The following is an 11,501-nucleotide window of genomic DNA, read 5'->3' on the forward strand; positions in this document are numbered from 1 at the left end:
TCTCAATTCATTTCAGTTCCCTTATTGTCTGTCTGTTTGCGAGGAAGTGCATCAAAGCGTTTGCAGCTTCCTCCGTTTGAAGCCAAAAACAGAAGTAAGGAGCATAAAGAAAGAGAACTGAAAGTCGAGAGTAAACAAATATTCTACAAATCCGAAAGACAGAAAAACAATCTGGACTAATCTAAGATGTAAATCTGACATAGTAGATTTGAATAACTGAAATGTGGTATTCGAACAAGTTTAAAAATAAATATTTGCTTTACTATACTAACATTGGATTATTCTTCTACAAGCAATCTCCTTTTCTTTTCAGAAATACAAGAAGCCCAAGTTCATCCAGTGCTTTGTGTTCAGTCTGACTGGAGACGTTCTGACCGGAGACTCTGAAGGAAACATCCTGACTTGGGGAAAATCAGCCGCAGATATCAAAACGCTCGGTAAAGGAGCCAAAGGTCAGTGCAAATTCAACGCTAATATGAAGCTCACCTCTGTGGAGATGAATCAGGGTCAAATGTTATGTCAGTTTGTATAACAAAAAACTAAATGAAAAGCTTCAATTTCAAGCTGGGAGGTGAAGAACTGACCTAAGAAACATAATTAATATTATCAATATCAATATATTTTTAATTAAAATGTGATTTTTTTATTGATTTCTGAAACTTGTTTCAACAATTTCATGTATGTTGAAGAGTATTAGAGCCAGTCATTAAGGAAACAATGAGAAAAGGAAGATTTTATTTAATTTTACACTTCAAAAAACAGGTGAAATGTTGAGAAATGTTATTGAAATGTCATTTTGACTTCATTCTGGAAATGGTATTCCAACTTTATTCTCAACATTTCCTACTTTATTTGTGAATTTTGACTTTATTCTCACATTTCAACTTCTTTCGTAAGATTTTAATCTTATTTTCAACATTTCAACTCAGTAAATTTCGACTTTATTGTTGCATTGTTATGCTTTTTTCTCACGTCTCAACTTATCCTCACATTTTGATTTCTTTGTAATATTTTGACTTTATTTGTAATATTTTGACTTCATTCTTAGCATTTCAACTCTATTCTCAAAATGCTCTCATTTTTCAACCGATGCTTGGCCTTCATACACTTCCATACATTTCAATATAATATTTTTTTCTGATTTGATTTTTTACACTATTTCTCTTCAAAATTTTTTTCTATTCAGCTAAATTATTTTCTTTTAGCTGAAGAAAAGACTGATATGAGTGACTGACTGAGCAGCAGTGAGAGAAGTCAACTGATCTGTCTTCCTATTATCCAATTTCAGGAACTTTAGTTTAACTTTTCCTTTTTCACAGTTCAAGGTTGATACAGCAACTTTAAGTTTCACTATTTTAACTTTTCATTTCATTCAAATTGACAAAACTTCTGGCCCTCATTTGTCTCCATATGCACTGATAAACTGGCTTAATTTGTCTTTAATTCCTCAGAGACCTTCCAGATCATGCGACAGACCAGAGCCCATGAAGGCAGCGTGTTCACCCTGTGCACCCTGCAGGGCGGCGCTCTGCTCAGCGGAGGAGGGAAAGACCGCAAGATCATCCGCTGGAGCGCTGACCTGGCACCTGAGAGAGAGTGTGAGGTGAACCACAGCTGTATGTGTGTGTGATGCTGCTGCTGCTGTTGGTGGACGCTCTCTGTAAAAGTTACATTCAGATAAGAAGAGAAGGCTTAGTGATGAATGTGACTATTTGTGCAGATTCCAGAAAAGTACGGGGCGGTCCGTACCATTGCGGATGTGGATGGGGAGGAACTGTTGGTTGGAACAACCCGAAATGCCATCCTCAGAGGCACCTTCTCAGACGGATTTGTGGCCATAGTGCAGGTATGTAACATTTGCAAGGTTTTGAATACTTGCTACATTTCACCCCATAATGAAAAATACATATTTTAGTGCTTTTTATCCATCTAGATAGATTGTAGTGAGTTGCAGAAATTTTGAGACATAGAGATGTCTGCCTTCTCTGCAACATAATGGGACTAAAATTTGTGTGTGTGTGTGTGTGTGTGTGTGTGTGTCTCAGGGCCATGTAGATGAGATGTGGGGTCTGGCCACACACCCCTCTCAGAACATCTTCCTCACCTGCGGTCACGACAGGCAGGTGTGTTTGTGGAACACTGAGGAACACAAGCTGGACTGGTGCATCACCCTGGAGGTAGAACACACTGATCCCATTGAATTTATTTATAACCAGGGAGTTTTTCAGCTGACTAATGTCGTGAACAACAAACATCATCAATATTCATCCCGGTGCTGACGTGGTACGCTGTGTGTTTGTGACAGGAGTACGGGCTGTGTGCTGGTTTCTGTCCAAACGGATCAGTGGTTTCAGTCGGCCTCAGCACAGGAAGGTAATACAGCACAAAGAAAATGAAAATGTACAAAAAAGGGTGCAGTAGATGAAAATCATTTTTAAAACAATTATGCAGTATATAATAAAGAAAATGTTTTAAAGGAATAGTTCAACATTTTGGTAAGTATGTTCATTCATTTTCTTCCCATAACTGAGCTGTTCAGATGCATCAGTCTCATGTCTGTGTTCAGTGCAGAGCTGGAGGCAGGATATGATTAGCTTAGCTTAGCATAAAGACTGGAAGCAGTTTCAAACTCCTAACTCCCCCCTTGATCCCAAATGTTAGGGTGACTTAAAGCGACAGTTCACCCAAAATGAAATGTTACTCAATATCTCCTCCCCCTGTGCTGATGTGAGGATGGGTGAAGATCTCCAGTTCACAAAACACTGCTGGAGCTTCAGTAGAAAACAGTGTTGCAGCCAAATCCAGTACAATTGAAGTGAATGGTGACCAGTTTTATAAATGTGAAAAAAGAACACACAAAAAAAACTGCTCGTGTGGTGTAATCCAAGTGTCTGTAAGCCGTGACATTAAAATTTGACCCCAAAAAAAACTTCATTTACACCATAGCAGCCCGACACGAGATATACAAGATCTCACCATACTTTCACATCTGTGTTTACATGCTACCTGGAAGAGACTCAGACAATAAAAATAGTGACTTGTTACATGCACAGTTGACTTTGCAAACTTTCAATAAAGAAGAAAATGTCAGAGGACTTCGACATAGAAGAGGAAGATCATTTCTTTGCTGCAGCCGCAACGCTTGGGTGAGAGTCTGTGTACCTGCTTCAGGCGTGTGCACGAGGATCAGGTCTGAGAGGCTACAGTTGACATTTAGGATAAAAACATGGTGTAAATGGTGTCTTTTTGGGTCAAATTTTAATGTCGCAGCTTACAGACACTTGGATTACACCACATGAGCAGTATGGAGACATTTTGTGGTTTGTTTGTTTTCTTTTTTTACGTTTTAAAACTGGTCACCATTCACTTCAATTGTACTGGATTTGGCTGCAACACTGTTTTCTGCTGAAGCTCCAGCAGTGTTTTGTGAACTGGAGATCTTCACCCATCCTCACATCAGCACAGGGGAGGGGAGATATTGAGTGAAATTTTATTTTTGGGTGAACTATTGCTTTAAACAAACGTTAATGTTCATTTTTCATTCTTGTAGGCCTAAAGTGATTCTCATTTTCAGTTGTAAAAATGTGCAGCCTATAAACCAAATAAAAATAATGTTTTAATATTTTGTCAGCTAAAATAGCCACCGTTGAGGACTTGGAGCCTTTTCAGTGGCGAGTCTGAAGTCTCCCTATGACTAGCTATGGATGCCAAATCCAAAATAAGAAAAGTCTCTAAGGAAAACAGAGAATTTACAGTAAAGGTTTCTGACCCCTGACCTAGGCTAGTCTTGACTCTGTACTTAACGCAGTGACAATAATTGAGTATTAATTAATAATGATTAGATTTTTATAACAAGCTGTGAACACACCATCTGACATATTATCACCATCACAGTTGCCTGTTTACACAGAGCAACATCTGTCCAGTATCCACTCTCTATTTGCCCCTTTTTGGTCTCCACCAACTCCTGACAAAAGCAACTGGCTCTTTAGCTGTTAAATGTTCCACTGTGTTCACCGGCTGGTCTCTAACTGTCTGCTGTTTGGCACTGAGCAGGTAGTGCACACTGAGTTTTTACAGCTTTTTAATTGTAAACAGCTGCCAACAAAACCTGAACGGTGCTAAAAATCTGTGTAGACGTGTTGATAATTTTCTGTGTTCTAGGGCTGCAACTAACAACTATTTTTCCATGTCGATTAGTCTTTTGATTAGTTTTTTGATTTATTGATTAGTTGTTTGTCCGTAAAATGCCAGAGAATGGTGGAAAGTGTTGATCAGTGTTTTTTCAAGTCCAAGATAACATCCTTAAAAATGTCTTGTTTTGCTCACAACCCAAAGATATTCAGTTTGTTGTCATAAAGGAGTAACAAAACCAGAAAATATTCACATTTAAGAAGCTGAAATCGGAGAATTTTGACCAACTCAAACCATTTAATCAATTATCAAAGTAGCTGGTGATTAATTTAATAATTGATTTATAATCGATTAACAGATTATTTGTTGCAGCTCTGGTGTGTTGATCACTATGAATGGCTCCATTTCCAATACGCAGTCATAAAAAAATATTGGTTAGTGCAGCTTAAACATGCAGACACAAAGTTGATATCAATTTCTAATATATAATAAAATTATTTACCAAAATGTTGAACTATTCATGTAATTAAATAAATGTAGTTTACATTTACTGAGGAGGAGTTATATAGTCCTCACCATTACAGAGATGTGACTGAAAAGACAAAGCAAAAAAGACTAGAGAGCACTTGTACCTTTAATAAATGTAATTGTAATAAATGAGCTTCCTGCTGTTCCTGCTGTGATGATGTTCCTGTGTGTCTCTGTCCTGATGACCCTCTCAGGTGGGTGGTCCTGGACCTGCTGACCAGAGAGGTGGTGTCTGAGTCCACTGATGGCAACGAGCAGCTGTCTGTCATGAGATACTCACCAGGTCAGACCACAGCCAGCACTCTGTTGTGTCTGACTGATCCCTGAATTCAGAAATGACAGCTGCCTTTAACATCAGCTGTGAGGATGTCAGAGTGTTTGCTGCTCTTGATGAGCTTCTACATGCAGAACACATACACGTTGAAATATTCAAGTTCAATTCAGTGTTATTTATGTAGCACAATATCATAACTGAATTATCTCAGGGCACTTTTCATATAGAGCAGGTCCCTTGTCAAAAACAGGGTTTAACTAGTCTGTTGTGGGACATATTTTGGTCTTTGTTGTCGCTCAAAAACTGACAACCATAGAAAAGTTTGGTCTCATCTTAAACCAGAGCATCGGCTGATTAATTCCATAAAAGATATGTTATGATCCACTAGAACTAGGCACCATGCAAGATGAATAAATCAGCTGCTGCTGAGTGTTGAAGGTCCAGTGGTTAACAAATGAAAGATGAGGCTTCACTTGAATCAGCTGATCAACTCACTGCAGTCTGAACACATTGTCATGAATTTTTGTTTGTTTTTAAATATGAGAAATTGAACATGAACATGATAAATAACAAAATGTTCTAATTTAGTAACAAAATGTTTTAAATAAATAACACAGTGCTCTAAATAAATAACAGTGTTCTAAGTAAATACAAAATGTTCTAAATAAATAACAGAATGCTCTAAATGAGTAATAAAATGTTCTAAATAAGTAACAGAATGTTCTAAATAAATAATAAAATGTTCTAAATATATAACAGAATGTTCTAAATGAGTAACAGAGCATTCTAAATGAGTAACAAAATGTTCTACATAAATAACAGTTTCCTAAATAAACAACAAAATGTTCTACATGAGTAACAAAGTGTTCTCAATGAGAACAAAATGTTCTGAATAAATAACAAAATGTTCTAAATTAAGTAACAAAATGTTTTAGATAAATAACAAAATGTTCTGAATAAATAACAAAATGTTCTAAATAAGTAACAAAATGTTTTAGATAAATAACAAAATGTTCTAAATAAGTAACAAAAATGTAATAGTATAAAATGTTCTTCCTTATTAAGGTTATCCAGTATGGTGAAGCAGTACACTGTTCTATTACTGTTCTATGCATCATAAAGAAAACGGACACTATACTACACAAAAACACTTTGAAAACTCTGCAGATCCACACTGGTTGCATCTGACAGTTGTAATGACTTTGCAGTCGATGCCAGGAGGTCATTTCTGTCTCAGCTGAAATGTGGAAATCCCCTGTGTGAATGTTCTCTTGTGTTTCCAGATGGAAGCTTTTTAGCTGTTGGATCTCATGACAACTTCATCTACATCTACAATGTGACCGAGAGTGGCCGCCGTTACACCCGCTTCGGGAAATGTAATGTGAGTTAAATATCAAACCCACGTCTGAATGTTCACGTTCTGTCTTTGATCTGGTCTGACTTTCTGTAAGTGAGTTTGGTTCTACGAGTGTCCAGACATGGTGGCTGCTGCATCCTAACTAATCAGTTCTTCTTGAACAAATTTAAAGAATATCACATGAGAGGAGCTCTAACACACTGCTGGTCTGGATCTGCACATGGAAGCTGTGAGATTGAGAAACAGATGGTTTATGCTCCTGTAGAAGCCACAAGTCCGTTGGACATCAACTTTGTTTTAAGTAAAATATGTTTTATTTGCAATGTTATGGAGAAATACCACAATACCCACAATCCTTGGAGCAACAGCAACACCTCTGTTGTTACATCGCAATAAATATGATTTATAAAGACTCACAACACAAATGATATGAGATATAACAACACTTTTATTAATTATAAACACTATAATAATGACAAAAGATAAATTTAAGAAGTGCTATCACTTGCAATGGTTTATGGGATGCGTAGTTCCGAATTAAATGTTTTATGGTCATGATTCATCTTGTAGTTGGTTGGTTTGGTTCCAGGCTTAAAACTCTTTATATTAGAATTTCCTGAAACGTCACTGGAGTGAATGATGGGAAATTCATTTCCTGGAGCCAGAGCCGCTGAAAAAGTGGGCGGTCACTGTTGAGATCTTTAGAATAATTTCACATGGTGCATCATTTGACACTGCCTCTGCTCATCCGTCCAATCAGGGTCACTCCAGCTTCATAACTCACCTGGATTGGTCCAAAGATGGAAAATACATCATGTCTAATTCAGGCGACTATGAGATCCTTTACTGTAAGTGAAACAGCGTCTTTAAATCCTCAGACTGACTAACAGTGAAGTGATGAGGTTAATGGAGATGACGTGTGTTGTGACAGGGGACATCGCAGCAGGCTGTAAACTGCTGAGGAACCGCTTTGAGAGCAAAGACAGAGAGTGGGCCTCCTACACCTGTGTGCTGGGCTTCCATGTCATGGGTGAGAAACCAACCATCATTTTTCTCCTGTTTCATGTGCTATGTTGGTTATCTATTAATCCAGATTGATGAGTGTTGCCGTGGTGTTTCCAGGTGTGTGGTTGGAGGGCTCGGACGGCACCGACATCAACGCCCTGTGTCGCTCTCACAATGAGAGGATGGTGGCTGTGGCTGACGACTTCTGTAAAGTCCACCTCTTCCAGTACCCCTGCCCTAAACCCAAGGTACCAACGCTCATATACGTCACGCTCACTTTACAGGTCGCCCTAGCTAACGCTGAGCTAACGCTGCTCCTCAACTGCTCACTTAAACCTACAGAGAGCTGAAGTCCCTCCCCTTCTTGTGTGCTCAAAGATTACTTTACAATTCAAGAAAGTTTATGGTAGGTTTGTCATACGTAGAAAAGCTTGTTGTAGGCAACTGGACTTGGTGGTGCAGTCCAGTGTAATGAGGACCACACTGACCTGTACACTGGGGAAACCAAACAACTGCTCAAGTGTAAGGCAAACACAGGAGAGCCAATACCTCAGGTCAGGACTCAGCAGTCCACCCACACCTTAAAGCCAAGGGACATTGTTTTGAAGACAGCAGTGTTCACATTTTGGGCGAGGAAGACAGATGGTTTGAGAGAGGAGTAAAAGAAACCATTTTTGTTAACTGGGAACGCCCATCCCTCAACAGAGCAGGAGGTCTGCAACAAAGTCTATCCACTACATACAATGCCGTCTTAAAATCACTCCTCAGGCAGTTTAACACCCACCTACACTCATGTTACTGTAACTACTCACATGATGGCAGTGTGAGTCAGTGACTCACGAGTGACCTTAATGACTCTGATTCACACCTTCACTCAGGTTACCCCAACAGTTCACGCAAAGGAAGGGTGGGTACATGAGTCACATGCCTCCCAAGGTGTTAACATCCCCACAGAGGTTAAATACCTGGAGCTCCCAACCAGTCAGTCAGAACTGAAGAAGCCTCTTGGATGAGAGGCGAAACGTCTTCAGGAACTCTACCAAGTCCAGTTGCCTATGACAAGTTTTTCTATGAATACCATGACCTGGATGACTGAGAACCTTGACAGATGGGTTTGTCAAAATTTAGTTTAGTTTTGTGTGAAACCTTTCAGTGGCGTACATCATTTATGTGATCGACACCAACTTTGCTGTCCCTTGTAACATTTTCTTACCTGAAGTGTTTTATCAGCAACTCCCGATCCTTTTATTTTCTGGGAAGCAAAAACGAAAACACACAGGCATCGTAGCTTCAGCAGATAAAATATGCTTTCTGAGGGTGTGTCCACGTTAAAAGCAGTGGGCACTGAAGAGGTGGTCAGGTCCAACGCGCGTTCAAGACTGTTTTGTCATTTCAAAAATCATATTTCTTTATTTAAAGAGCTTGTAAAAGTTCCAAGCATAGCTGTACATTAACTTCATGAAGCAAAGACATGAAAAATCAAACAATCCAAAATGAAAGTGCAAGAATTGTGGTTTAAAGGCTGTATCTAAACCACGGCTTCAAAACACTCACATCACCTGCGCACAGATAGAAAAAAGTGGGGCTATATCCCACCAAGTATCCACAATGTGAACTAACAATAAACAATGCAAACACTAAACAAACAAATTTACATTAAATTAATTAATACTAAACTTAATTCTAATCTAAAAAGAAAAATTGAACATTGTCTTTTAACAGCTCTGACATTTCGGACCCTAATTGTAGTAAACAAATAACATGTCTTACCAGAAGCCATTTGTACATAGTGATAAACATAACATGTTCTCTACATCTCTTTAAACATCGTCAGCCTATTTTAAACCCAGTCTTAATAAGGTGATCAGTCCATTTCAAAAGAGACAACTTTCTGGTGTAAAAGTCCATCCAAAAAAAAGGAAAAAAACAAAAAAAAGATCTTCCAAGTTCATCAAACTACATCGTATGGCAGCGTGTAAATGTGTGTGTTCATCAGCAGAAAGTCTTCACTTTATGAAGGACTGCGACCGTCTTGACTTGTCAAACTGTTTTAAAGTGACGGTTCCCTCCAGGATTTTGTAGGATTTTTGGGATTTTTGCAGCCTAAAATGCCTGATTTCATGGCAGCTTTTTTTTTTTTTTTTTTTTAAGTTTTTTTTTTGTCCCTGCATCCTGGGCTTAGCTTCGCCCACGATGTTTGTGATTGGTTTAAAGACATGCGAACAAGGCAGGGTGTTTTTTCCCCCTATAGCAGAATGTTCTTGTGTGGAGCCAGACCTTTATCCAGAGCTCAGCACTGACTATGTGAGACTCCAAGTCAAAGTCAAATTTGTGACACAAGTCTGATTCGAGGTCAAGTCGTGTGTGTGTGACTCGTCAGCAATATTCTCGTGTTTATCTCAGACACTTCAGACCAGCTTTACTTCCTCTGCACCTCCTCCCATGACAACGCAACCTCACTCAGTCATGAAAAACCATGAAAAATGTCCCAGTGATTTATTCTGAGTGTTTTTCCTTTGCTCCGTTTTTTTTCCTCTCCAGGCGCCGAGCCACAAGTATGACGGCCACGGCAGCCACGTCACCAACGTGTGCTTCACCCACAGCGACTCCCACCTCCTCTCCATGGGAGGGAAGGACACCTGCATCCTGCAGTGGAGGGTGATGGGAGGCGGGGCGGGCGACAGCAGGGAGAGGCTGGCCTCAGCCTCGTCCACCTCCACCAGCTCCCCTGAACCCGCCACCAGCTAAGGAAGGACACGGTTGTGAGCAGCGACTGTTTTACACGCAGCCAGAGAGGCGTGTTGGTCAGTGGGCAGCAGCCAGAGTTACGGGGCTCCACCGGGCCTCTGCAGGGGCCGCCGCTGCCTCGGCTTCATACAGAACACGTCGAGGAATCCTGTCCAGGAGGAACATCCATATTACATTTACTCCATAACCCTGTAAATCCTTGTGAAACTGGACCGTGTGGTTCTTGTGTTGATGTGTGTGGTGATCAGCACAACATGACTGGACCTCTGTGGAGACAAAGACTTTGGTTTCAGTGAACATTCCTGTGTTTTACTCCATCTCGTTTACCAAACTTACCAAAGTGCTGCATCATGGCGCTCGCCGTCGGCCTTATAAAGATGTTTTCATAAAATTTTTACATATTTGTAATATTTGAAGCAGTGTTTGCTTGACATCTCAGCTAATATTGAAGCTGTTTTTATGCTTGTATTACACAGACTGTGACAAACCTGAAATCAACTCTCAGCTCATTTTTCTGACTCATTAATTTCTCTAACAATAGATCAGTACACTTGAAATAAATGATTACTTTAGTACAGTTTTATATATTTAAGAGAACATTGGGAACACTGTGATGTTGTATCTGTCAAACTCCCAATAAATAACTGAAGACTGGAAAGTGCATTGTGTGTCATGTGTCACTAGTGGGCAGTGCTGCTCCATGAATCGTGTGTTACGCAGCATGTCGAGGAAAACAACTTGTCCCAGACCAGAATGTCCCAGACGGAACCGCTCAAGTACAGGAAGAGCTTGTTCCTTCAATTCACTGTAGATAATGAAAGCTATGTGCAAACTCAGCTAATAAATATCTGTTTTTAGAAGATAACAGGTAAATAAATCAGTCAGGGTCAGGACAGCATCAGCAGAGGTGGAAGAAGGACTCAGATCTTTTACTGAAGTAAAGCAGTATTACCACAATTTAAAAATACTACAAAAATACTTTAAAATATTATATTTTTTAAGCATCCAAAGTGAAAGTACTCATAAGGCTTAATGGCAACTTTTACAGTTCAATACAACTGGATTATTATTGCAGATGCATTAAGATAATAGATCATTTGAATATATAGGAATGTATTGAAATTTGAATTTAATTAACTAAAAGTTTTGAACAATGTACTGCAGTATAAGTATAAGTATATTTCCCTCTTAAATGCTGTGGAGTTCTAAAAGTCTGAAGTAGCATAAAATGAAAATACTCAAGTAAAGTTCAAGTGCCTCAAAATTGTATGCAAGCACAATACTTGGGTAAATGTACTTGATTACTTTTATACACTGCCCCTCAGGAGCTCACAAGATAAATGTGATGCCAAGAATTCGTTTTACACAACTTTTATTGTTTTATTGTTTAATCAGCTGTCTTCTTGTGAAATGATACAGGAGAGCTGTGGGGCTGGTGTAAGACAAAAAAAAAAA

At 39.2% G+C, this 11,501-nt stretch overlaps 1 protein-coding gene across 3 annotated transcripts in view; it reads left to right on the top strand.

Annotated features, from left to right (window-relative positions):
- The window catches only part of eml3 (EMAP like 3), a 74,883-nt gene extending 64,176 nt beyond the window's left edge, over nucleotides 1-10,707 (top strand). For all 3 annotated transcript variants that reach the window (XM_084711605.1, XM_084711607.1, XM_084711606.1), the window contains 11 exons: nucleotides 314-452; nucleotides 1,452-1,603; nucleotides 1,721-1,846; nucleotides 2,046-2,177; nucleotides 2,306-2,373; nucleotides 4,857-4,945; nucleotides 6,220-6,317; nucleotides 7,054-7,141; nucleotides 7,225-7,323; nucleotides 7,416-7,546; nucleotides 9,840-10,707. In XM_084711605.1, coding sequence (XP_084567731.1) covers nucleotides 314-452; nucleotides 1,452-1,603; nucleotides 1,721-1,846; nucleotides 2,046-2,177; nucleotides 2,306-2,373; nucleotides 4,857-4,945; nucleotides 6,220-6,317; nucleotides 7,054-7,141; nucleotides 7,225-7,323; nucleotides 7,416-7,546; nucleotides 9,840-10,046 — 1,329 coding nt within the window. In that variant the 3' untranslated portion in view covers nucleotides 10,047-10,707. The remainder of the gene's footprint in view (nucleotides 1-313; nucleotides 453-1,451; nucleotides 1,604-1,720; nucleotides 1,847-2,045; nucleotides 2,178-2,305; nucleotides 2,374-4,856; nucleotides 4,946-6,219; nucleotides 6,318-7,053; nucleotides 7,142-7,224; nucleotides 7,324-7,415; nucleotides 7,547-9,839) is intronic.
- Nucleotides 10,708-11,501: the final 794 nt, after the last annotated feature.

This window comes from Lutjanus erythropterus, chromosome 23, assembly GCF_056507025.1.
Source record: "Lutjanus erythropterus isolate fLutEry1 chromosome 23, fLutEry1.hap2, whole genome shotgun sequence".
NCBI lineage: Eukaryota > Metazoa > Chordata > Actinopteri > Lutjaniformes > Lutjanidae > Lutjanus > Lutjanus erythropterus.